At 40.0% G+C, this 25326-nt stretch overlaps 2 protein-coding genes across 4 annotated transcripts in view; one reads left to right on the plus strand and one right to left on the minus strand.

The window, feature by feature from the left end:
- SEC24D (SEC24 homolog D, COPII coat complex component) overlaps positions 1-6996 on the plus strand; it is a 116828-nt gene extending 109832 nt beyond the window's left edge. For both annotated transcript variants that reach the window (XM_079919963.1, XM_079919964.1), the window contains exon 23: positions 719-6996. In XM_079919963.1, the coding sequence (XP_079776089.1) occupies positions 719-859 (141 nt within the window). In that variant the 3' untranslated portion in view covers positions 860-6996. The remainder of the gene's footprint in view (positions 1-718) is intronic.
- The window catches only part of METTL14 (methyltransferase 14, N6-adenosine-methyltransferase non-catalytic subunit), a 56632-nt gene that overhangs the window by 2446 nt on the left and 28860 nt on the right, over positions 1-25326 (minus strand). For both annotated transcript variants that reach the window (XM_079919972.1, XM_079919971.1), the window contains exons 11-12: positions 17298-24069; positions 14671-14837 (exon numbers count right to left, since the gene is read on the minus strand). In XM_079919972.1, coding sequence (XP_079776098.1) covers positions 23765-24069 — 305 coding nt within the window. In that variant the 3' untranslated portion in view covers positions 14671-14837; positions 17298-23764. The remainder of the gene's footprint in view (positions 1-14670; positions 14838-17297; positions 24070-25326) is intronic.

Consider the following 25326-nt stretch of genomic DNA (forward strand, 5'->3'; position numbering starts at 1 on the left):
AATCCATTTTGATAATGGATTTTATTAATCTGGTATATCCAAAATATTATCATTTCCACATGTAATCAGTGTAAAAATTGTTCTGAATATTTTTGAAGAATTAATTTATTAATTTTAGTGGTTGAAGAACTTTACATTTTCTCTTTCATCCACTTCCTTTGCACCTACACTGCCTAATTCAGATCCTGATCATCTCCCACCTAGATGCTTCCGACTGCTTCCTGTCTGGTTTCCCTCATCTCCCCAGTGCATTCTAGGCACCATAACCAGTTCTTAAACACCTTCACTGGATCACATTCCCTACAAAAACCCAAAGGCATTACCTCCCATTGCCTCTCAGAAGTGTGGGCTAGTTTACATACCAGGCAGGACTGTGTCTTTTGTATGTGGTCCCCGCATGGAATGCTAGCTCAGCCCCCACCTCCTTAAGGAAATCCCACCCTGTCCTTTAAGGTTCGGTACAGTCACTACATTGTGAAGCCTTTCCCGTAGCACTCGGCTTATGTTTCATTGTTGCCACTTACAATTAATTGTATGTCTTGGTTTTTGTGGTTTTGGGGTTATTGCCTCTCTCCACTCTGGATAATAGGCACTTTCCTATCATCCTCCAAGGCCTCACAGACAGTGGACATTATGTAATTTTGGTGAAATTGAAGGATACAAAATTTAGCCACATTCAGAAAATGTTTATAACCAGCTAACTTGTTTTTTTTCCTAGCTCACGATAGTAAAGCAGCGAGAACAGCCAGAAATGGTTTTCCGACAGTTCCTGGTAGAAGACAAAGGACTTTATGGAGGATCATCCTATATGGATTTCCTTTGCTGTGTTCACAAGGAGATCTGTCAGCTGCTTAATTAATTGAAACTTCTCTATTGTTAATACTGCATTTCTAAGGAGATAATCTCCTTCTTGGTGCCTAATTCTCCTGACAATAACAGGCTAGTTTTGATTTCTTACTCATTTTCAGAATAGCTTTCCAAGACGGCATTTAGAACTACAGCTTTGGTGCTCAGGTATAAAGCCAATGAAGGTACAATTGTACCTTAAAGGGAACAGTCTATTTCTGATTGCACAATTTTTACCTGTTAAAACTGATGCAGTTTGCATTTCTTGAAAGGCATAGTTTACAGAACTGTAAACATTCTCAATTTTCTTTCTTTGTGCTAGACATATAAATTATTTTTCAAAATGTATAGATTTGGAGTAAAAAGTTTTGGTTCCTCTCCCATTTGCAGTGAGGAAAAAAACAACTTAATTTTTACATTATGCTTAATTTTTTTAAAACCATGTAACCCCATTGAACACATTTTTCAACTTAAAGTTTGCATAGCAGACTTTTAAATAACCTTGGAATCTATTTGGTAGAACAATTTGTGTTCTATATTTTTTTCATAATTATATGTTATGTATGTTAAAACTATTTTCCAGTTGTCATTTTATCTGTAAAACTGTCTTTATCAATATTCTTAATGGTTCCCTGTACAATTTTGATGGTTTCTACCTGTATATAATGGATCTTAACCAGGTCAATAAATCACTTCATATGCTCTTACTCAGCAGACAGAATTCATTATTTAGGTATTTTGAGATTTTAAAAAGAAATAAGGGTAGTAGTTAAAGCGTCTTGGAAAACATTGTTTGGATGGATCACTAAAAACTAAATATTTTGGGGGGGAGTTGAGGAGAATTAGGTAAATAAATAAATATAAGCAATGTCAGAGACAGTGTACTTGAGAAAGGCAATTTAAAAGTTCTCCAATATGTGGGGCTTCCCTGGTGGCCGAGTGGTTAAGAACCCATCTGCCAATGCAGGGGACACGGGTTCGAGCCTTGGTCTGGGAAGATCCCACATGCCACGGAGCAGCTATGCCCGTGCACCGCAACTACTGAGCCTGCACTCTACAGCCCACGTGCCACAACTACTGAAGCCCGTACGCCTAGAGCCCGTGCTCTGCAACAAGAGAAGCCACCGCAATGAGAAGCCCACACACTACACTGAAGAGTAGCCCCCACTCACCACAACTACAGAAAAACCCACGCGCAGCAATGAAGACCCAATGCAGCCAAAAATAAATAAAAATAAATTTATTAAAAAAAAAAGAAATGTAGGTTTGTCAACATGAACGTTCAGTGGGATGAGTCCTTTTTTACAAGGACTGCCTGCCTGTCAAGTAAGTATAGCGATGATCCCACTCCACTCTGAGGTGAGTGTTCAGTTCTAGGCACCATACAATGTGTGAAACAGAAGCCCAGACCACATTCCTTAATTCACTTGAAGACAGTCTAATGAATCAGATCAGCCAAGATGGCAGAGTAGAAAGATCCTGAACTCACCACCTCTCACATGCACAACAAAAACACTATTTGCAGAACAACCATTGATGCAAAAACACAGAACCTACCAGGAAAGATATACAACTAAAGATAAAAAGGAACCACAGGGAGATGGGTAGGAGGGGCGGAGTCATGATACAAACAAGTCTCATAACTCCAGGTGGGCAACCCACAAATCGGAGAATAATTACAATTGCAGAGTTTCTCCCAAAGGAGTGAGAGGTCTGAGCCTCATGTCGGGCTCCCCAGCCCAGGAGTCCTGGACTGGGAAGATGAGCCCCCAGAGCATTTGATTTTGAAGGCCAGTGGGGCTTACTTTCAGGAGTCCCAGAGGGCTGAGGAAATAGTAACTCCACTTTCTAAGAGTGCACACAAAACCTCACCTGCTCCGGGACCCAGGGCAGAAGCAGTAATTTGATAGGAGCCTGGGTTAGGCCTACTTGCTGATCTTGAAAAGTCTCCCAGAGAGTCAGGAGGCATCTGCAGCTCCCCTGGAGACACAGACACTGGTGGCAGTCATTTTGGGGAGCTTGTTCTACCAGGTGGACACTGGTGCTGGCAAGTGCCATTTTGGAACCATCCCTCTAGCTTATCAGCCTCAGGACCCAGCCCTGCCCCACTCAACAGCCTGTGGGTGCCAGTGCTGGGATGCCTCAGGTCAAGTAACTAACTGCATGGGAACACAGGCCCACCCACAGGGAGACAGGCTGATTGAAGACCCTCTGTGCAAAGCCCTGCCACCACAGGGCTCAGGGCCCAGCCCTACACAGCAGACCACAGGCAATATCCCTGGGACAGCCCAGGGCTCTCCAGCCAGAGACCCCAGGACCCAGCCCTATCCACCAGAGGGCAGACACCAGCCAAAAGAAAACCGCAGCTCTACATACCTGGCCCACCCACTACCAAGCTAACAGAAGCTTCAGGATCCCCCAGACCCCACACCCAACTGTGTCAGGAACCAACCCCAACCCCCAGCCATCTGACACCAGCTCTGGGACACCTGGGCCCTGCATCCAGACTCCAGGACCTGTTTCTGCCCTCCAGTAGGCCAGCACTAGCCCCAGGAGCTGGCTTTACCGACCAGTGGGTGGGCAAATGTGCACGGGGTCTCCTGGACCCTGACTCCACCCACCAGTGAGCCAGCATTAGCCACAGGGCCCCTGGGGTTCTGCAGTCAGTCACCTTGTGACCCAGACCTGGGCTAGGAAAAGGTAAAACAATTGAAATTTCTTTCTCAGACTCATCAAGAAAAAAGAGGGCCCAAATCAATAAAATCAAACACAAAATTAGTTACAACCAACACCACAGAAATACATAGGATCATAAGAGATTACTAAGGACAACTATATGCCAATACAATGGACAACTTAGAAGAAATGGACAAATTCCTAAAAAAGTACAGTCTCCCACGGCTGAACTAGGAAGAAACAGAAAACATGAACAGACCAATTACCAGTAATGAAATTGAATCAGTAATATTAAAAAAAAAAACAAAAAAAAACAACTCCTAACAAAGAAAAGTTCAGGACCAAATGACTTCTCAGGTGAATTCTACCAAAGGTTCAGATAAGAGTTAACGCCTATCCTTCTAAAACTATTCCAAAAAGTTGCAGAGGAAGGAACACTTCCAAACTTACTCTATGAGGCCAGCATCACCCTGATACCAAAACCAGATGAAAATATCAAAAAAAGGAAATTACAGGCCAATGTCACTGATGAACATAGATGCAAAAATCCTCAACAAAATATTGGCAAACCAAATCCAACAATAAATTAAAAGGATAATATACCATGATCAAGTGGGATTTATTCCAAGGATACAAAGATTTTTCAATATCCACAAATCAATCAGTGTGATACTCCACATTAACAAACTGAAGAATAAAAACCACGTGATCATCTCAACAGATGCAGAAAAAGCTTTAGACGAAATTCAACATCCATTTATGATAAAAACTCTCCAGAAAGTGGGCAAAGAGGGAACATACCTCAACAAAATAAAAGCCATATATGACAAGCTCGCAGCTAACATCATACTCACGATGAAAAGCTGAAAGCATTTCCTCTAATATCAGGAACTCTTGTGTGCCCACTCTTACCACTTTCATTCAACAGCGCTGGAAGTCATAGCCACATCAATCAGACAAGAAAAAGAAATAAAAGAAATCCAAATTGGAAAGGAAGCAGTAAAACTGTCACTGTTTGCAGATATCACACTATAGGAAGAAAATCCTAAAGATGTCACAAAAAAACTACTAGAGCTCATCAATGAATTCAGTAAAGTTGGAGGGTACAAAATTAATACAGAGAAATCTGTTGCATTTCTATATACTAATAACAAACAGAGAAATTAAGGAAATAATACCATTTACAATCGCATCAAAAAGAATAAAATACCTAGGAATAAACCTACCTAAGACATGTACTTGGAAATCTATAAGACACTGACGAAAGAAATTAAGGACAACACAAACAGATGGAAAGATATACTGTGTTCATGGGTTGGAAGAATTAATATTGTTAAAATGACTATACTACCTGGGGCAATCTACAGGTTCAGTGCAATCCCTATCAAAATACCAAGGGCATTTTTCACAGAAGTAGAGCAAATAATTTTAAAATTTGTATGGAAACACAAAAGACTCCAAAGAGCCCAAACAATCTTGAGAAAGAAGAAAAGAACTGGAGGAATTATGGTCCCTTACTTCAGACTATACTACAAAGCTACAGCAGTCAAAACAGTACAGTACTGGCACAAAAACAGACACATAGCAATGGAACAAAGCAGCCCAGAAATAAACCCACACACTTATGCAATTAATCTATGACAAAGTAGGCAAAAATATACAATGAGGAAAAGACGATCTTTTCAATAATGCTGAGAAAACAAGACAGCTACATGTAAAAGAATGAAATGAGAACATTCTTTAACACCATATACAAAAATAAACTCAAAATGTATTACACAGCTAAATGTAAGACCAGAAACCATAAATCTCCTAGAAGAAAACATACGCAGAATGCTTTTTGACATAAATTGTAGCAATACATTTTTGTATCTGTCTCCTGAAGTAAAGGAAATAAAAGCAAAAACACAAATGGGACCTAATTAAATTTAAAAGCTTTTGCACAGCAAAGGAAACCATAAACAAAACGAAAAGACAACTACTGAACGGCAGAAAATATTTGCAAATGATATAACCGATAAGGGATTAACATACAAAATGTATAAACAGCTCATACAACATCAAAAAAACAAACAACCCAGGACTTCCCTGGTGGTACAGTGGTTACAAATCCACCTGCCAATGCAGAAGACACAGGTTCAATCCCTGGTCTGGGAAGATCCCACACACCGTGGAGCAACTAAGCCCATGCGCCACAACTACTGAGCCTGCACTCTAGAGCCCGCAAGCCACAACTACTGAGCCCGAGTGTCACAACTACTGAAGCCCACGTGCCTAGAGCCTGTGCTCCACAACAAGCCAGCACAATGAGAAGCCTGCACACCTCAACAAAGAGTAGCCCCCACTCGCCACAACTAGAGAAAGCCTCTGCACAGCAACAAAGACCCAATGTAACCAAAAATAAATAAATAAATTTTTAAAAAAAACTAAAAAAATGGGAAGAAGACCTGAATAGACATTTTTCCAAGACATACAGATGGCCAACAGGCACATGAAAAGACGCTCAACATCATTAATCGTCAGAGAAATGCAAATCAAAACCACAATGAGATATCACACCTGTTAGAGTGGCTAGCCTCATAAACAAGACAAAAAAACAACCCTCAGAATGGGAGAAAATATTTGCCAATGAAACAACAGACAAAGGATTAATCTCCAAAATATACAAACAGCTCATGCAGCTCAATATCAATAAAACAAACAATCCAGTTAAAAAGTGGGTGGAAGACCTAAATAGACATTTCACCAAGGAAGATATACAGATGGCCAAAGACACATGAAAAGGTGCTCAACATCACTATTAGAGAAATGCAAATCAAAACTACAATGAGGTATCACCTCACACCAGTCAGAATAGCCATTATCAAAAAATCTACAAATAGTAAATACTGGAGAGAGGGTGTGGAGAAAAGGGAACCCTCTTGCACTGTTGGTGGGAATGTAAATTGATACAGCCACTATGGAGAACAGTATGGAGATTCCTTAAAAAAATAAAAATAGAGCTACCATACGACCCAGTAATCCCACTACCGGGTGTATACCCTGAAAAAACCATAATTCAAAAAGAGTCATGTACCACAATGTTCATTGAAGCACTATTTATAATAGCCAGGACATGGAAGCAACCTAAGTGTCCATCAACAGATGAATGCATAAAGAAGGTGTGACACATATATACAGTGGAATATTAGCCATAAAAAGGAACGAAATTGAGTTATTTGTAGTGAGGTGGATGGACCTAGAGTCTGTCATACAGAGTGAAGTAAGTCAGAGAAAAACAAATACCATGTGCTAACACATATATATGGAATTAAAAAAAAAAAATGGTACTGATGAGCCTAGTTGCCGGGCAGGAATAAAGAGGCAGACATAGAGAATGGACTTGAGGACGTGGGGTGGGAGGGGGAAGCTTGGGCGAAGTGAGAGTAGCATCGACATATATACACTACCAAATGTAAAACAGTTAGGTGGTGGGAAGCAGCAGCATAGCATAGGGAGATCGGCTCGGTGCTTTGTGATGACCTAGAGGGGTGGGATAGGGAGGATGGGAGGGAGGCTCAAGAGGGAGGGGATATGGGGACATATGTATGCATATGTCTGATTTGCTTTGTTGTGCAACAGAAAATAGCACAGTATTGTGAAGCAATTATACTCCAATAAAGATTTAAAAAAAAAAAGAATGGCTAGCATCGAAAAGGGCACAACAAATGTTGACGAGGATGTGAAGAAAAGGGAACCCTTGTACACTGCTGGTGGGAATGTACATTGGTGCAGCCAATGTGGAAAACTAAAACTAAAAATAGAACTACCATATGACCCAGCAATTCCACTCCTGGGTACATATCTGGAAAAAACAAAAACACTAAGTTGAAAAGATACATGCACCCCAATGTACACAGCAGCATTATTTACAACAGCCAAGATAAGGAAGCAACCTAAGTGTCCATCAACAGATGAATAGGTAAAGATGTGGAATACATATACGATGAAATACTACTCAGCAATAAAAAGAAAACGAAATTTTGCCATTTGCAACAACATAGATGGACTTGGAAGGTATTATGCTTAGTGAAATAAGTCAGAGAAGATAAACACTGTATGTTATCACTTACATGTAGAATCTAAAAATTAAAACAAGCTAGTAAATATAACAAAAAAGAAAGACTCACAGATATAGAGAACTAGTGGTTACCAGTGGGTAAAGGGAATGGGGGGAGAGCAAGGTAGGGGTAGGGCATTAACAGGTACAAACTACTACATATAAAATAAACTACAAGGATATACTGTACAACACAGGGAATATAGCCAATATTTCATAATAACTATAAGTGGGGTACAACTTTAAGAAAAATAAAAAGATAGTCTAATGACTGCCCTGTGTGTTCCCAAGGGTACAGAAATAGAACCAATAAATAGAAGTGACAAGGTGCTGCTCAACTGAAAGAAGAACCTAAGTAATTAGGTGCTCAAAGAATGTGCTGTTCAAAGAGGCAGTATGTTCTCACTTAACAAATATTTATTTCACACCTGCTATGTGCCAGGCACTATGCCCTCTACTGGGGAGACAGACAACAGTAAGCAGCACAAACCAAATCCCTGCCATCTCTACAATTAAAGTTTCATAAATGTCATGACATGCTATATATATATTGTATGTATATGTATTCCTGATATGCAAATATATATGTAGCATATATACTAGGGATATCTGACCTAGTCTAGCTAGGGGGCAGGGTGTAGTCAGTAAAGATTTCACAGTAGTTACACTGAAGCTGGGACCTGGAAAATTTAGTAGACATTAGCCAGGTCATTGGGAGTATTGGTAAATATTCCAGAAGAGGGAAAAATATGCATGAAGGCCCCGAGTAAGAGAGGGCATATATTACCCTTTCAATAAACTTAAAGGATTTTAAGTTTAAAGTTGACTGGAACTTACTAAGGAGAAAAAAAGTGGCAAAAGATAAAACTGAGTGAGTCCTAGTCAAGGGGGAGTTTGGACTTAAGCCTAAAGGCAAACTGGAGACATTCAGTGACTTCAGCAAGAGTGAAAATATCACACTCTAGGAAGATCACTTCGGGGGTGTAAGGTGGCAGAACTAGAAGCAGAGAGCCCATTTAGGCGGCTCTCAGAGTAGTCCATTGAGGATACATGTGGTGGCCTGAACTAAAATAAGGGTACCTGACAGAGGGGGACAGGGAGGAATTGGAGTTAGTGAGGGAAAAGGAAGTGTCTGAAAATGATTTCTGCTTTGGGCAGCTAGGTAGACAGTGAGACCATTCCCTAAGAAACAGGAGTTGAAGCAGATTGTGCATATGTGTGTGTGTCTCTCTGTGTGTAAGGGGTAAGGGGCAGTAGTTCACATCTGTACATGCTGAGGTCCCTTGTAAGCTATGCAAGTGAGATCAACTATATAACCTAAATATATGGGGTCTGAGGCTCAGGAGAGAACTCTGGGCTGGAAATTTGCAAGCCACCTACATATAGAGGGGAAAAAAAGCTACACAAATGGATGAAAAAAACAGGGCAATACTGTAGTGAGAGCACAGCAAATCCTTGACAGAGCGAAACAGAAACCTGAAGAGACTGGGAAGGAAGCGCCAGAGAAGTAAGAAGAAAAACCTGGCGAGAGGATGTCACAAAGCCAAGGGAAAAGAGGGGTGCAGGGAGGGTGGGCAGCCAAGTTGCAGGCTTCCCAAAGGCAAGCTAAGACTAAAACATGTTGAAATTAGTAAAAAGGTCATGGGGAATTGGTGAGAGCAGTTTTACTGGGTCAACGAGCTTAAATGCTAGATTGGAATAGCTTGAGAAATGGGGGGCAGAATGGCGGCAACTCAAGAAGGGGATGAGAGAGGGTCACAGACAGAAGGGAGGATTTTGTTGTTTAGGACGGGCAGGGATGATTTGACATTTAAATGCTGGTGGAGAGTCCAGTATTATGCTGGAAAAAAAAATAGTGGCAGTACTCTTTCATTCTTCAACTCTAAAGAATGTTGAAGATTGAAAACAGAAAAAAACAAAACCAATCAAACAAACAAAACCCTTAGAAGAACAAGACCTGGAGGACAGAAGGGAACATAATACAGAGTACAAATGGAGAGATTCGATTTCAATGGTAGAAGAACCCAATATATAATGGAACTGCTCCAGTGAATCCTGAATGAGCACTTGCCAAAAATGGTGTTGACCCATGGTGTTTTGAAACAGTCACGCCTTCCCCCAAACCTTGAGAGGCACTAGAACATAATGGCTAAGAGCATGAGCTCCAGAACCGACCACACAGATTTCTATACCAGCTCTACCACACAGCTGTGTGATACAGGTGAATTAGAAACCTTTCTGTGCCTCGGTTTCCTACTCGGTTGTTCAAGGATTAGGTTAATAAGTGTAAAAGGTTTAGAACAGTCCCTGGCACAATGTGGCACCCAGGCATCACAGTTCATTGCCGTTATTATTTTATTAGGTTTTTAAATTAAACTTGCTAAGGATCATGAAAAGTAGGACTAATCGGACTCCTACATGCCATGAGAATCTTAATTTATATCCTTAAAACCAAGCATCTTTAAATGCTATAGAAGGCTCCAGTTAAAAGATGGTTTCAGGGCTTCCCTGGTGGCGCAGTGGTTGAGAGTCCGCCTGCCAATGCAGGGGACACGGGTTCGTGCCCCGGTCCGGAAAGATCCCACATGCCACAGAGCGGCTGCGCCTGTGAGCCATGGCCGCTGAGCCTGCGCGTCCGGAGCTTGTGCTCTGCGACGGGAGAGGCCACAGCGGTGAGAGGCCCGCGTACCGCAAAAAAAAAAAAAAAAAAAAAAAAAGATGGTTTCAGAGATTTCACTTCCTAGAAATCTAACCTAATGACAGTAGGTTGAGAATTAGGAACAGTATATTAATCTTTTTTGTAATGTTGTCAGATGGAAACATGGTTCTCTATTAATGTAATAATGAGGAGTAAGGATCAAAATTTACATCATGTTCAAGGATAATCTGAAATTGAACTTCAGCTCCTCTAGGAGGCATTACACACTATAGTGTCTGAAAGCTTCCAAAAAGCTTCGTCAGTAATCTTCCAGAGAAGACCATTCTTTGGGGAGAATTAAATGTGTGATTTATAATTGCTGAAAACCTAAGATGTAATACTGAATAACCTGGATAAAAAGGAAAAAAAATCTTAATTGAAAAGGCAAGAGAAATCCCCTAGTCATCATCTCTAACAGATGTTTTCTGGCCTCTGCTTGAAAAAAAAAGTGATGAGAAGCTTACTCCTTCCCAAGCAGCCATTTATGAACAGTTCTGTTAGAAAATCATACTTAGCAGACTGTTTTAATGAAATATCCCCTTTTTGTGCAAACTGTCTTTTGAGGGCACAGGTGAATTCTTCTTCCACCTGATGGCAGTTTTCAGATAGTTCAAAGGCTATCACGTATCCCTGTCATGTCCCTTGTCCAGGCCAAACTCTCCCAATTCCCAAAGTATGTCCTCATGAACATAATTTCCAGAGCCATTGTCATCCCAACTTAATACAATAAAATCCAGTTTTAAATCACATAAAGAACAAACTCAATTTGGGAAGCAAAATGACTAATGTCTAGTTTAGGGAACTATCATTATAATAGTGACTGCAGATCCAATCCCACTAGTATGACTTGTGCAAGAATTTCTAGGGTGTACTTTTTATTTTCATGACATTTAAAAAAATTGTTACCAGTTATAAACACACAAGATAAGAATTTTCAATTTTAAGACCTTTTACAGAATAAGACTTTGAAGTCAGTATTTTTCAAACTGAGGTATCCTCTGGGTCCATGGAAAACTGTTTCTTTGGAAACATATTAATGTTTGAAAAATAGTTTTAGGATACCCCATGGGATTTAGAATAATGTTACCCAATCAGTGTTTTAGGGACTTAATATGCCTATTTGGCAGAAAGGTTATTACATTTATAAATTCGGGGAAATCAGATTCAGCATACTGATATAAATTTGCAGCAGTAAACTTTAGTGTACAAAAAAAAGTCATGTTTTAGAAATCAACCTAATTGGGCTTCCCTGGTGGCACAGTGGTTGAGAGTCCGCCTGCCGATGCAGGGGACACAGGTTCGTGCCCCGGTCCGGGAAGATCCCACATGCCGCAGAGCAGCTAGGCCCGTGAGCCACTGCCGCTGAGCCTGCGCATCCGGAGCCTGTGCTCCGCAACGGGAGAGGCCACAACACTGAGAGGCCCGCGTACCGCAAAAAAAAAAAAAAAAAAAAAAATTAAATTAACCTAATTGGGGCTTCCCTGGTGGTGTAGTAGATAAGAATCTGCCTGCCAATGCAGGGGACACAGGTTTGATCCCTGGTCAGGGAAGATCCCACATGCCATGGAGCAACTAAGCCCGTGCACCACAACTACCGAGCCTGTGCTCTAGAGCCCGTGAGCCACAACTACTAAAGCCCATGCGCCTAGAGTCCATGCTCTACAACAAGAAGCCACCACGAGAAGCCCGCGCACTGCAACGAAGAGTAGCCCCCACTCTCCGCAACTAGAGAAAGCCCACACGCAGCAACAAAGACCCAACACAGCCATAAATAAATAAATAAATAAATATTTTTTTTAAAAATCAACCTAACTGAATCAGAATCTCTATTTCATAGGACTGGCAGGTAAGATTTCCTATCTTTGGTCCATACTGATGACTAGTGTCAAAGCCCCACAGTCTCCTGAAGTCCAGGGCTCCTCTGCTTCCACGTTGTGTTTTGGGGAAATGAATGTGTAGCCTGGGGACGACACTTTCCTATGTGCGCAACTCAGCTACCTCCCGGTGAGGTCATCTCTCCCTGAGGCAATATTACCGACTAGCAGCAGTTTCCCAAGACTCCTGGGAGCCACCCTGTGCCCGTCCTCAACCATCCTGTCCTCTCCTCACTCTCAGGCAATCTACTCTCCCTTGGGTCCACTGTTACAAATAGGAGGCATACAGTCCAACTTTTTACTTAAGCCATTATTAACAAGGTGATACAGATGTGGTTAAATAATTTGTCTTTTTTAATAGGTTGCATCTGGCACAAGTATTTTAAAAATTTGTTCCTGGGGAAAGAGTCAGATGCCTTTAAAGTCAGACCAAAGTAAATTGATTCTGTAAGTCCACTGATAAGTAGTAAGTCAGTGGAAATTACTTTGTTTCCTCAGCCTCAAAGATGATATTCTGTTATTTGAGAGAAAAAAAATCCCTACTAGAGAAACACATTCCTCTTATGCAGCAAGAAAGTAACAACAGAAGGGAAAAGAAGTGAAAAGAGAAGGTTATTAAAAAATCCTCTGGGAATTACTTACAATTATTAGTCAAGCAAAGAGTAAAGGATTATTTATTTATTGAGCACTTACTATGTGTCACACAGTAGACGCTGAGAAAGCATCCTGCTGCCTTTATAAAGTCAATGACACAGACCAATTGCTAAGAGCATGAGCAGCAGGGTTATTAACTCAGAACTAAATGAGCCCGCAAAGACAGGTTATCAAATGGAACGGGAATCTTTCACTTAAGAAGCAATCACTCGAAAGCAATCAGAACTGGGAATGTTCCCCAAAGAGGTTCTAATGCCATTCTGACCCAATCTCCTGTCAGTATCATCTCAAGGACGTGGGTGGGATTTAAAATTTAGGAAGTCAGTTGGCTGACAAGCTTACATGTGCTTATATTTTCTTAAATTTTGCTTTGGAATTATTTTTATAAATACAATATTCTTAATCATGCTTATATGCTTTAACATTTTTATTTCATAAGACATAGCAGTAGAAAAGTAAGCTATAATCTTGAGCTCCTATTTACCATGCATATATATATGCCTTGCTTTTTGAACAAGGCCAAATAATCCGTCCACCTATGCAGCTTATCTGAATCATAGTCAACATGATTACATCAAAAACCAATCCTTGGGGCTTCCCTGGTGGCGCAGTGGTTGAGAATCTGCCTGCTAATGCAGGGGACACGGGTTCGAGCCCTGGTCTGGGAAGATCCCACATGCCGCGAAGCAACTAGGCCCGTGAGCCACAACTACTGAGCCTGCGCATCTGGAGCCTGTGTTCCGCAACGAGAGGCCACAATAGTGAGAGGCCCATGCACCGCGATGAAGAGTGGCCCCCGCTTGCCACTAGAGAAAGCCCTCACACAGAAACGAAGACCCAACACAGCAAAAATAAATTAATAAACTCCTACCCCAACATCTTCTTAAAAAAAAAAAAAAACCAATCCTTTACTTAATATGAAAGTATGTACCTACCCAGTTGTCCTGAAAAGCATAAACCTATAAAAGGATGGCAAATTCTGTAAGACATTTAAGCAATTACCTTGGAAATTTAACCAGCATAAACTACTAAACTGGGCATCTCTGAACAAAACTGTGTTTGACATTTTGTCCTCTGCTTTAAAAAGACAAAGAAAACAAAAAGAACACGCAAAAAAGGTAGAATAATGATGTATTCTTTTATGATATTAACAACTGTAATTATAAACTAAAGACTTGTGCAGATGTGGAATTCTATAAAAGGTGTGACAACACAGGCCTATACCTCCACATTTTCTCCACTGGACAGATGCATGAATGGCTGCAGTAACATCACTGTATTCAACTTTAAGGTATTAGTCCATGTCTGCACTTATTTGTGTGTTCCAAAGTATACCAACTACATAACTTGTTTTCAAAGGTGATGGTTTCTGTCCTAATCAAGTAAAGTTTTTTCTTCAAATAAATAGTTTTCTTTAAGTAAATTTGGTCATAGTATTTAGAAGCCTGAATTTAAAATATGCATGCAGTATTTAGCTAGTCAAATTAATTTTTAAAAATTTTAGTTCTATGAAAGGAAAATATAAGCAAGGACACCAAACTATTTTATTTTATTTATTTATTTATTTTTTGCCGTACGCGGGCCTCTCACTGTTGTGGCCTCTCCCATTGCGGAGCACAGGCTCCCGACATGCAGGCTCAGTGGCCATGGCTCACGGGCCCAGTCGCTCCGCGGCATGTGGGATCGTCCCAGACCGGGGCACAAACCCATGTCCCCTGCATCGGCAGGCGGACTTTCAACCACTGTGCCACCAGGGAAGCCCCCACCAAACTATTTTAATTCCCAACATCTAGGGAGATTTCACATGAACATTTCAGACTTACCGTCTTCCCTCTGTGGTGACGATCAGCTGGAGTTGAGTAGTGATGTCCGCCTTACCTAGGGAATGAGGTCTCTCCCCATCTCCCTCTCAGGTCTCCATGGCCCTGAGATCAAGTCAGTGTATGTTTATTAAGGGGCTCTGGGCTGCTCCACTTTTCTTAGAGAGGAGCTGAGAAAACCCACCAATGTGGGAAAACAGCACAGACAAAAGGGAGAAAGTAAATGAATGTAAGTAAATACTCCCACATTAAGTATGCAAATAAAATGTGTCTAAAAAAGAATTATTCCACTATAAAACAAACTCATGGCTTGTTTCACTGATTTATATTACATGCTTAGTTCCTATATGTGTTTTACATCATTGACTTTGATTTCAATTTTTTAGAAGTATTTTTGGAAAAAACCTACCTTATCTGATTTCACTGTTTATTAGCACCTCCAGTTAGAGGCAAGAACTGTAGCACGTACTTAAACTGATCATTTTGACATTTTGCCTAATTCTAGAAAAAGGGCTTACTGTAAATGAACATCTAGATTAAATGAGGTAGTATTTTCTCTGTGCACTGTAGCTAGTAATGTTTATATTTGAGTAATTGACTGGGGACCCTGAGAGCAGAAGCAATGTGACTTTTTCAGAAATGGAGTCTTCGATGGGCTCAATTTGCTGGATTAATGTTCTAACATTCTGGTGAGTCCCAAATTTATAGCTTCAAAACTGATGGCAGATACTTGAGACCCAAGTTGGACAATTCAATCCCTATCACTAAACATCAAAGACAGGATAATGCTAAAAGTCCTACATGGACTCCAAGATTCAGGATTGTTCTAAGAAAGGCCTTTCTTATAAGCAAAGTCTTATGTTTTTAATAGCTCACACAAATATGAAACACTTTGAGATCAAGGACTACTATTCAGAATGAATCCCAACTGGGCCATCATTTTGTCAAGTTAATAAAAATTACATTAAATTGGTAAATCTGGAACTATACTTCAAAGACCAAATCTTATGTTCTCAAATTCAGGATGAAAATAGTACATGTTTTAAAATAAGCTGCTGTAACTAATCAGAACATTGTAATTTATCAATTAAGATGGGTAGAAAGTATTTTAAGAGACATGAAAAAGAATCATTCCTAGTAACAGCCATGACACAAGACTCTCAGCTATCAACAGCACACTCAAACTCACAAGCATCCTACCATTACGACTCCGTCAACTTAAAATGAAACTGTGGCATGATGCTTACTGGGTTTTCGAATAAGAGAGACATGTATTGACAGTTTAAGTTTCTACATTTATGATCTAGGCACTCATAGGTGGCTCTTCTACTTACCAAAGTAGCAGCAGTATACTGCTGGTACAGTACTGATCCACTCCAACTCTGGATATGTGACCTGGCTGCCAAGCCAGACTTGATCCCCTGCTCACCAGCTTGACACCTCTTGCACTGTGCTGTCTCATTCCACACTTTGATTGACATCTCTACAATTCCTTGGTCTAATCTGGTGCAGCAGTATTTGGGTATGATATTCCCCACCACGAACTCTACCCTATTTGACATCATCAACCTGCTCCCCTTTTCTATTCTACACAGTGAGGAAAAGTCAAAAAGTACTTTGGGCCTCCTAATCTCCATCCTCTGAAAGGAGACAGGTAACAGGGAAAACTGTTGCCAAGGAAAATAAACATCAACATTTAGCTTAAAATACCTAGAACTGTAATTATGTATAATACTAGGAATGCTGATCTTAAAATTTTTAAACTAAAGAAGTTTAGGGTTATTACAGAGTTACCGGTTTCAATCCTCCATAAGGAATTAGTAAATAAAGCAACTAAAAATCATTTTTGGTGATCCCTAGATGATTCTGTGACATATAAAAATGATCAATATAAATAGATGACCAAAAGTCAGAAGAGGTCAGAGTAACTGAGTTTTCATTGGAAACCGTTCCTCAATGAATGCAGATCTATTGTAAAACTGATATCCCAACCTTTACTGAAAGTGAAGGGTAGCAAAACTAGTAGGTCAATTCCATCCCATTATAAAAATGATCATTACGTTGTCAAAGAGAAATTCTAGGCCTTACTTTTTTTTTCCTGACACCTACACTTTTCTTATTTACTCTATTCTAAATATGGTGGGCTGTGGCTCCTTTTAACTTTCAATCTACAAAAAAGCCATTCCTAACTCTCTGTAAGATGACATTATGATACAGATCTCACAGATGACTAGAGCAGCTAAGTACCAGAAATGCTGCGTCTCTTGGCTAGGCCCAGGGCATGGACCAGACTACAGTCCTGTTTAAAGAACAGAGTCACTCCCTAGCTGATATTTCTAAGGACCTACACTGGGCAACTGGAGCATCTCTTTTTTTTTTTTTTTTTTATACAGCAGGTTCTTATTAGTCATCAATTTTATACACATCAGTGTATACATGTCAATCCCAATCTCCCAATTTATCACACCACCACCACCACCACCACTCCCGCCTTCTCCCCCTTGGTATCCATACGTTTGTTCTTTACATCTGTCTCTCAATTTCTGTCCTGAAAACCAGTTCATTTGTACCATTTTTCTAGATTCCACATATGTGCGTTAATATATGATATTTGTTTTTCTCTGACTTACTTCACTCCGTATGACAGTCTCTAGATCCATCCACGTCTCAACAAATGACCCAATTTCGTTCCTTTTTCCATTGCATATATGTACCACATCTTCTTTATCCATTCATCTGTCGGTGGGCATTTAAGTTGCTTCCATGACCTGGCTATTGTAAATAGTGCTGCAATGAACATTGGGGTGCACGTGTTTGAATTGTGGTTTTCTCTGGGTATATGCCCAGTAGTGGGATTGCTGGATTGTATGGAAATTCTATTTTTAGTTTTTTAAGGAACATCCATACTGTTCTCCATAGTGGCTACATCAGTTTACATTCCCACCAACAGTGCAAGAGGGTTCCCTTTTCTCCACACCCTCTCCAGCATTTGTTGTTTGTAGATTTTCTGATGATGCCCATTCTAACTGGTATGGGATGATACCTCATTGTAGTTTTTGTTTGCATTTCTCTAGTAATTAGTGATGTTGTGCAGCTTCTCATGTGCTTCTTGGCCATCTGTATGACTTCTTTGGAGAAATGTCTATTTAGGTCTTCTGCCCATTTTTGGTTTGGGTTGTTTGTTTTTGTAATATTGAGCTGCATGAGCTGTTTATATATTTTGGAGATTAATCCTTTGTCCGTTGATTCGTTTGCAAATATTTTCTCCCATTCTGAGGGTTGTCTTTTCGTCTTGTTTAGCGTTTCCTTTGCTGTGCAAAAGCTTTTAAGCTTCATTAGGTCCCATTTGTTTACTGTTGTTTCTATTTCCATTTCTCTCAGAGGTGGGTCAAAAAAGATCTTGCTGTGATTTATGTCAAAGAGTGTTCTTCCTACGTTTTCCTCTAAGGGTTTTATAGTGTCGTCTTACATTTAGGTCTCAAATTCATTTTGAGTTTATTTTTGTGTATGGTGTTAGGGAGTGTTCTAATTTCATTCTTTTACATGTAGCTGTCCAGTTTTCCCAGCACCACTTATTGAAGAGGCTGTCTTTTCTCCATTGTAAATCCTTGCCTCCTTTGTCATAGATAAGTTGACCATAGGTGCATGGGTTTACCTCTGGGCTTTCTATCTTGTACCATTGATCTATGTTTCTGTTTTTGTGTCAGTACCATATTGTCTTCATTACTGTAGCTTTGCAGTATAGTCTGAAGTAAGGGAGTCTGATTCCTCCAGCTCCATTGTTTGCCCTCAAGACTGCTTTGGCTATTCGGGGTCTTTTGTGTCTCCACACAAATTTTAAGATTTTTTGTTCTAGTTCTGTAAAAAATGACATTGGTAATTTGATACAGATTGCATTGAATCTGTAGATTGCTTTGGGTAGTATAGTCATTTTCACAATATTGATTCTTCCAATCCAAGAACATGGTATATCTCTCCATCTGTTCGTATCAGCTTTAATTTCTTTCATCAGTGTCTTATAGTTTTCTGCATACAGGTTTTTGTCTCCCTAGGTAGGTTTATTCCTAGGTATTTTATTCTTTTTGTTGCAATGGTAAATGGGAGTGTTTCCTTAATTTCACTTTCAGATAATTCATCATTAGTGTATAGGAATGCAAGAGGTTTCTGTGCATTAATTTTGTATCCTGCTACTTTACCAAATTCATTGATTAGCTCTAGTAGTTTTCTGGTGGCATCTTTAGGATTCTCTATGTATAGTATCATGTCATCTGCAAACAGTGAGTTTTACTTCTTCTTTTCCAATTTGTATTCCTTTTCTTTTTCTTCTCTGATTGCCGTGGCTGGGACTTCCAAAACTACGTTGAATAATAGCGGTGAGAGTGGACATCCTTGTCTTGTTCCTGATCTTAGAGGAAATGCTTTCAGTTTTTCACCATTGAGAATGATGTTTGCTGTGGGTTTGTCATATACGGCCTTTTTCATTTCTAATTTTATTGATTTGAATCCTCTCCCTCTTTTTCTTGGTGAGTCTGGCTAATGGTGTATCAATTTTGTTTATCTTCTCCAAGGACCGGCTTTTAGTTTTATTGATCTTTGCTATTGTTTTCTTTGTTTCTATTTCATTTATTTCTGCTCTGATCTTTATGATTTCTTTCCTTCTGCTAACTTTGGGCTTTGTTTTTCTTTCTCTAGTTCCTTTAGGTGTAAGGTTAGATTATTTGAGATTTTTCTTGTTTCTTGAGGTAGGCTTGTATAGCTATAAACTTCCCTTAGAACTGCTTTTGCTGCATCCCATAGGTTTTGGATTGTGGTGTTTTCATTGTCATTTGTCTCTAGGTATTTTTTGATTTCCTCTTTGATTTCTTCAGTGATCTCTTGGTTATTTAGTAACGTATTGTTTAGCCTCCATGTGTTTTTTTTAACGTTCTTTCCCCTGTAATTCATTTCTAATCTCATAGCGTTGTGGTCAGAAAAGATGCTTGATATGATTTCAATGTTCTTAAATTTACTGAGGCTTGATTTGTGACCCAAGATGTGATCTATCCTGGAGAATATTCCGTGTGCACTTGAGAAGAAAGTGTAATCTGCTGTTTTTGGATGGAATGTCCTACAAATATCAATTAAATCTATCTGGTCTATTGTGTCATTTAAAGCTTGTGTTTCCTTATTTATTTTCATTTTGGATGATCTGTCCATTGGTGTAAGTGAGGTGTTAAAGTCCCCCACTATTATTGTGTTACTGTCAATTTCCTCTTTTACAGCTGTTAGCAGTTGCCATATGTATTGAGGTGATCCTATGTTGGGTGCATATATAATTGTTGTATCTTCTTCTTGGATTGATCCCTTGATCTTTATGTAGTGTCTTTCCTTGTCTCTTGTAACCTTCTTTAAAGTCTATTTTATCTGATATGAGTACTGCTACTCCAGCTTTCTTTTGATTTCCATGGAGTATCTTTTTCCATCCCCTCGCTTTCAGTCTGTATGTGTCCCTAGGTCTGAAGTGGGTCTCTTGTAGACAGCAAATATATGGGTCTTGTTTTTGTATCCATTCAGCAAGCCTGTGTCGTTTGGTTGGAGCATTTAATCCATTCACGTTTAAGGTAATTATCAATATGTATGTTCCTATGACCATTTACTTGTTTTGGGTTTTTTCAGGTCCTTTTCTTCTCTTGTGTTTCCCACTTAGAGAAGTTCCTTTAGCATCTGTTGTAGAGCTGGTTTGGTGGTGCTGAATTCTCTTAGCTTTTGCTTGTCTGTAAAGCTTTTGATTTCTCCATCGAATCTGAATGAGATCCTTGCCAAGTAGAGTAATCATGGTTGTAGGTTCTTCCCCTTCATCACTTTTATATCATGCCACTCCCTTCTGGCTTGTAAAGTTTCTGCTGAGAAATCAGCTGTTAACCTTATGGGAGTTCCCTTGTATGTTATTTGTTGTTTTTCCCTTGCTGCTTTCAATAATTTTTCTTTGTCTTTAATTTTTGCCAGTTTGATTACTATATGTCTCAGCGTGTTTCTCCTGTATGGGACTTGCTGCACTTCCTGGACTTGGGTGGCTATTTCCTTTCGCATGTTAGGGAAGTTTTCGACTATAGTCTCTTCAAATATTTTCTCGGGTCCTTTCTCTCTCTTCTCCTTCTGGGACCCCAGTAATGCAAACATTGTTGCGTTTAATGTTGTCCCAGAGGTCTCTTAGGCTGTCTTCATTTCTTTTCATTCTTTTTTCTTTATTCTGTTCTGCAGCAGTGAATTCCAGCACTCTGTCTTCCAGGTCACTTATCCATTATTCTGCCTCAGTTATTCTGCTATTGATTCCTTCTGGTGTAGTTTTCATTTCAGTTACTGTATTGTCCATCTGTTTGTTCTTTAATTCTTCTAGGTCTTTGTTAAACAGTTCTTGCATCTTCTCCATCTTTGCCTCCATTGTTTTTCCGAGGTCCTGGATCATCTTCACTGTCATTATTCTGAATTCTTTTTCTGGAAGGTTGCATATCTCTACTTCATTTAGTTATTTTTCTGAGGTTTTATCTTGTTCCTTCATCTGGTACATAGCCCTCTGCCCTTTCACCTTGTCTATCTTTCTGTGAATGTGGTTTTTGTTCCACAGGCTGCAGGACTGCAGTTCTTCTTGCTTCTGCTGTCCTCTGGTGGATGAGGCTATCTAAGAGGCTTGTGCAGGTTTACTGATGGGAGGGACTGGTGGTGGGTAGAGCTGGGTGTTGCTCTGGTGGGCAGAGCTCAGTAAAACTTTAATCCACTTGTCTGCTGACAGGTGGGGCTGGGTTCCCTCCCTGTTGGTTGTTTGGCCTGAGGTGACCCAACACTGGATCCTGCCCAGCTCTTTGGTGGGGCTAATGGTGGACTCTGGGAGGGCTCACACCAAGGACTACTTCCCAGAACTTCTGCTGCCAGTGTCCTTGTCCCCACGGTGAAAGAGAGCCACCCCCCACCTCTGCAGGAGACCCTCCAACACTAGCAGGTAGGTCTGGTTCATTCTCCCCTGGGTTCACTGCTCCTTCCCCTGCGTCCCAATGCACACACTACTTTGTGTGTGCCCTCCAAGAGTGCAGTCTGTTTCCCCAAGTCCTGTCGAAGTCCTGCAATCAAATCCCACTAGCCTTCAAAGCCTCCAAATTCTCTAGGAATTCCTCCTCCCATTGCCAGACCCCCAGGTTGGGAAGCCTGACATGGGGCTCAGAACCTTCACTCCAGTGGGTGGACTTCTGTGGTATAACTGTTCTCCAGTCTGTGAGTCACCCACCCAGCAGTTATGGGATTTGATTTTGCTGTGATTGCACCCCTCCTACCGTCTCACTGTGGCTTCTCCTTTGTCTTTGGATGTGGAATATCTTTTTTGGTGAGTTCCAGTGTCTTCCTGTCGATGACTGTCCAGCAGCTAGTTGTGATTCTGGTGTTCTCACAAGAGGGAGTGAAAGCACATCCTTCTTCTCTGCCATCTTGGTTCAGTCTCAAGACCAGCATCTCTGTCTTCTTCATTCCCAGGTCAACTGTGAGAAATACAGTTCTATCTCTAGGTAAGTTTTAATCACTAAAGTTGAAAATATAGCATCATTTCAGTAAAAATTCTAACCAACAGTTCCACATCATATCTACATCAAGAAAAGCGTTAGTCAAATGCTATCTGTACTAGAAAGCACTAACATGCTGAACAAGTTAAATTCATCAGGCTTTTAAGGATCTCAAACCTATTTCTGTAATTCAGTCCCTATCTTCAAACTGAGTCTTTAGTGGATATAACAAAACCTCGTTTTATGAGCCAATGAAAAGCACAGAACAGCTACTCACAGACCAAGAGAATAGTCTCATCTTAGGTCAGTCCTTTTTCATTTGGTAACAATGACAATTCCACTCACAGAAAAGAGACTCCCAAATTTCAAAGGTTTAAAGTTTCATTAGAAAAATCATACACAAAATAAAAAATAGATTTATCAAGAACAATAATGGCATTATTTCATTCAGCAAATTCATTTAAAACATGGGTTACAGTACAGAAAGAGAAATGACAACATAAAGTCTCATATAACTAACTGATCTGGGAAACCAGTCCCTTAAAAGGCAACTGCAGTTCCATTTTCCAAGCTCTCTTCTTAAGTTGAGGGTCTTCTGTAATTGGGTTTTACATTAAGTTTTCTCCATAATAAGTTTAAAGATGCATGTCACTTCCTCATCACCACGTACTTTATTCCCCAAAATGTTTAAACCAAGTACCTGATAAACAGGTGTCTCTGTTGCATCCAATTCTTTTATTTTGTTAAGGAATATGAAACTGCTTTGAAAGTCAATCCAAGATCAAGTCCATACCAAAGTTCTAGCACTTGGATATTTGTCCTTGTTTTTTTGGAAGTATTATTAACAGTCATCAATAGCTGCACAACTGAGATTATAATGAGTTTTTTTTTTTCTCTTTGTAAAGTCTGCCTACTAGGTTCTACCTCTTCCCTTCCGACACCTGGGAGCTCCACCTCCCCAATCAGATTTAGATTTGGGAGGACGTGATTTTGTTCTAAGTCTCTCAATTTCTTCTATGGTCAAATTATATGAGTTTAAAATTTTTCATAAAGAAAAAAAAAAAGAAGTCTCTTTTTATTGTTTCAACAAGAAAATATTAAAAGCCTAAGAGAAGTTTACCATCTGTCCCAACTCCATTCCATCAAGGCTGTCAAACAGTTTCCCTTTTGCTGTGACAGCAGTGGCAGGATGCCCATTATCAACTACTGTCAGCACTAGTATGATACTCCAGATTGGGTCTTCTTCACTGCTCACTTTATTTCTAAAAAGCAAAAGCCTTTGTAATTAGTTGAAATCTATCAGAATAAATTCTGTCTCTGAAAGTGAAAGTATTTGTGTTGTTCCATTCCGTTCGGTTACATGCACATGACAAAAGACAGGATGACTCATTTATTCTGGACAAAACCAGACAGTGACAACTGCAAGGGAGTTTGCCTAAAATATTCCTGCAGCTTGGAGAAACTAAAGCAAAGTGCAAGTTGGAACAGAGTTCTAAACAACGTCTCCCAGTTGAAACTCACACTATCAGAAAGAAGGTGAAGGGGCATTAATAGGATCACTGTCCTAAAAACTATCGAGGTGGAAAGCCACCTCTGTGTGCTCCTCCACGGCCTCCCCTGAAACCACCTCTTTCTCCTCGGAAGTTAGATCGATTTCTTTCTCGCCCGCGGCCAGCAGAAGTCCCACCTCTTCCTCCTCCTCTGGGAGCTCCACCTCCCCGATCAGATTTAGATTTGGGAGGAGGTGATTTTGGTCGAAGTCTCTCAATTTCTTCTGTACATCCAGTCAAGTAGGAATTCGGGGTACTGAAGTAGGATGCATACGTTTCTGCATTGTAGTTGCTATTTGTAAGAGTTGGTCCAACTGTAAGCCAGCCTGAAATGGAGGGAAAAGTGATTATCCTTTCTTTTTCTTTTTTCCAATTCTCTCTTATTGATCCTCTAGGAGCTATTTCAAATCTCCAATGCATTCTTTTTCTCACTGTTGTGGCCTCACCTATTGCAGAGCACAGGCTCCAGACGCGCAGGCTCAGCGGCCATGGCTCACGGGCCCAGCCGCTCCGCAGCATGTGGGATCTTCCCAGACTGGGGCACAAACCCATGTCCCCTGCATCGGCAGGCGGACTCTCAACCACTGCGCCACCAGGGAAGCCCCTTCAATGCATTCTTAAAGGTGTCCCAATCACTCACCCAATATTGATATTTTTTACAGAACACATGGCATTTAATCATGGTTATAAAGATTTCATATGTATATATCCTGTTTTTCCTCTTAGACTGTAACTTTTATAATATAACTTCTTCATTGTCTCCATCCACATTTCACATTCTGTGAGAACAGCACTTAGAAAAAAATATTACACACTGTACTGAGTTTGGGCTTAGTGAAAATTTAATAAATTTTATATCACCTTCCTACTTGTAGAAAGGATACAACAGTTTTCTGATTAACATCCTGAAACTAACTTTTGCCTCTACTCTTCCCAACCACAAGAAGCCTGTGCACTGCAACTAGACAAAGCCCACATGCAGCAATGAAGACCCAACACAGCCAAAAATAAATAAATTAATTAATTAAATTAAAAAGAATCAGGTTCTTCATAGGTTCACACTATTTCTGCCCTATCATTGTGAAGATTATTTCTTAGAATATTAGGTCCATTATAAAATGCTATAAAATGAAAATATTTTACTAGGATCATATTCTAAAATATAGCAGCCATTTTTTACAAAATTTTGTTCAGCATTTAAAAAAATCGTCAGTATCTAACAGTACACAGATAACTAAGATCTGTAATATATGAAGAAAAAATGACAGATAAATCAGATTGTGCCTTTTATGTCTCATCTAGTAGATACCACCCTGATAAGTAGAGAAGTACCTAATCAGATGAAAGAGTACATTGCACACCTATGTGGTCTCACTGACAACTGAATTTATGAGACTTTTACTTGCTCCCTTCTGGTTTGTTTTTTGGCATGTATGTTGTGTTGTGGAACACAACACACAAGCAAGAGGAAAGAAAGGAGAAAATTTAAAGATTTAATAAAAATAGTTCATATTGCCTCTTTCATGCTATACTGCCCCTTACATAAATAAGACATGTAAATCTTTACAGAGTAAACTGCAAGG

This window comes from Stenella coeruleoalba (genome assembly GCF_951394435.1).
Source record: "Stenella coeruleoalba genome assembly, chromosome: 4".
In the NCBI taxonomy this organism is placed as follows: domain Eukaryota; kingdom Metazoa; phylum Chordata; class Mammalia; order Artiodactyla; family Delphinidae; genus Stenella; species Stenella coeruleoalba.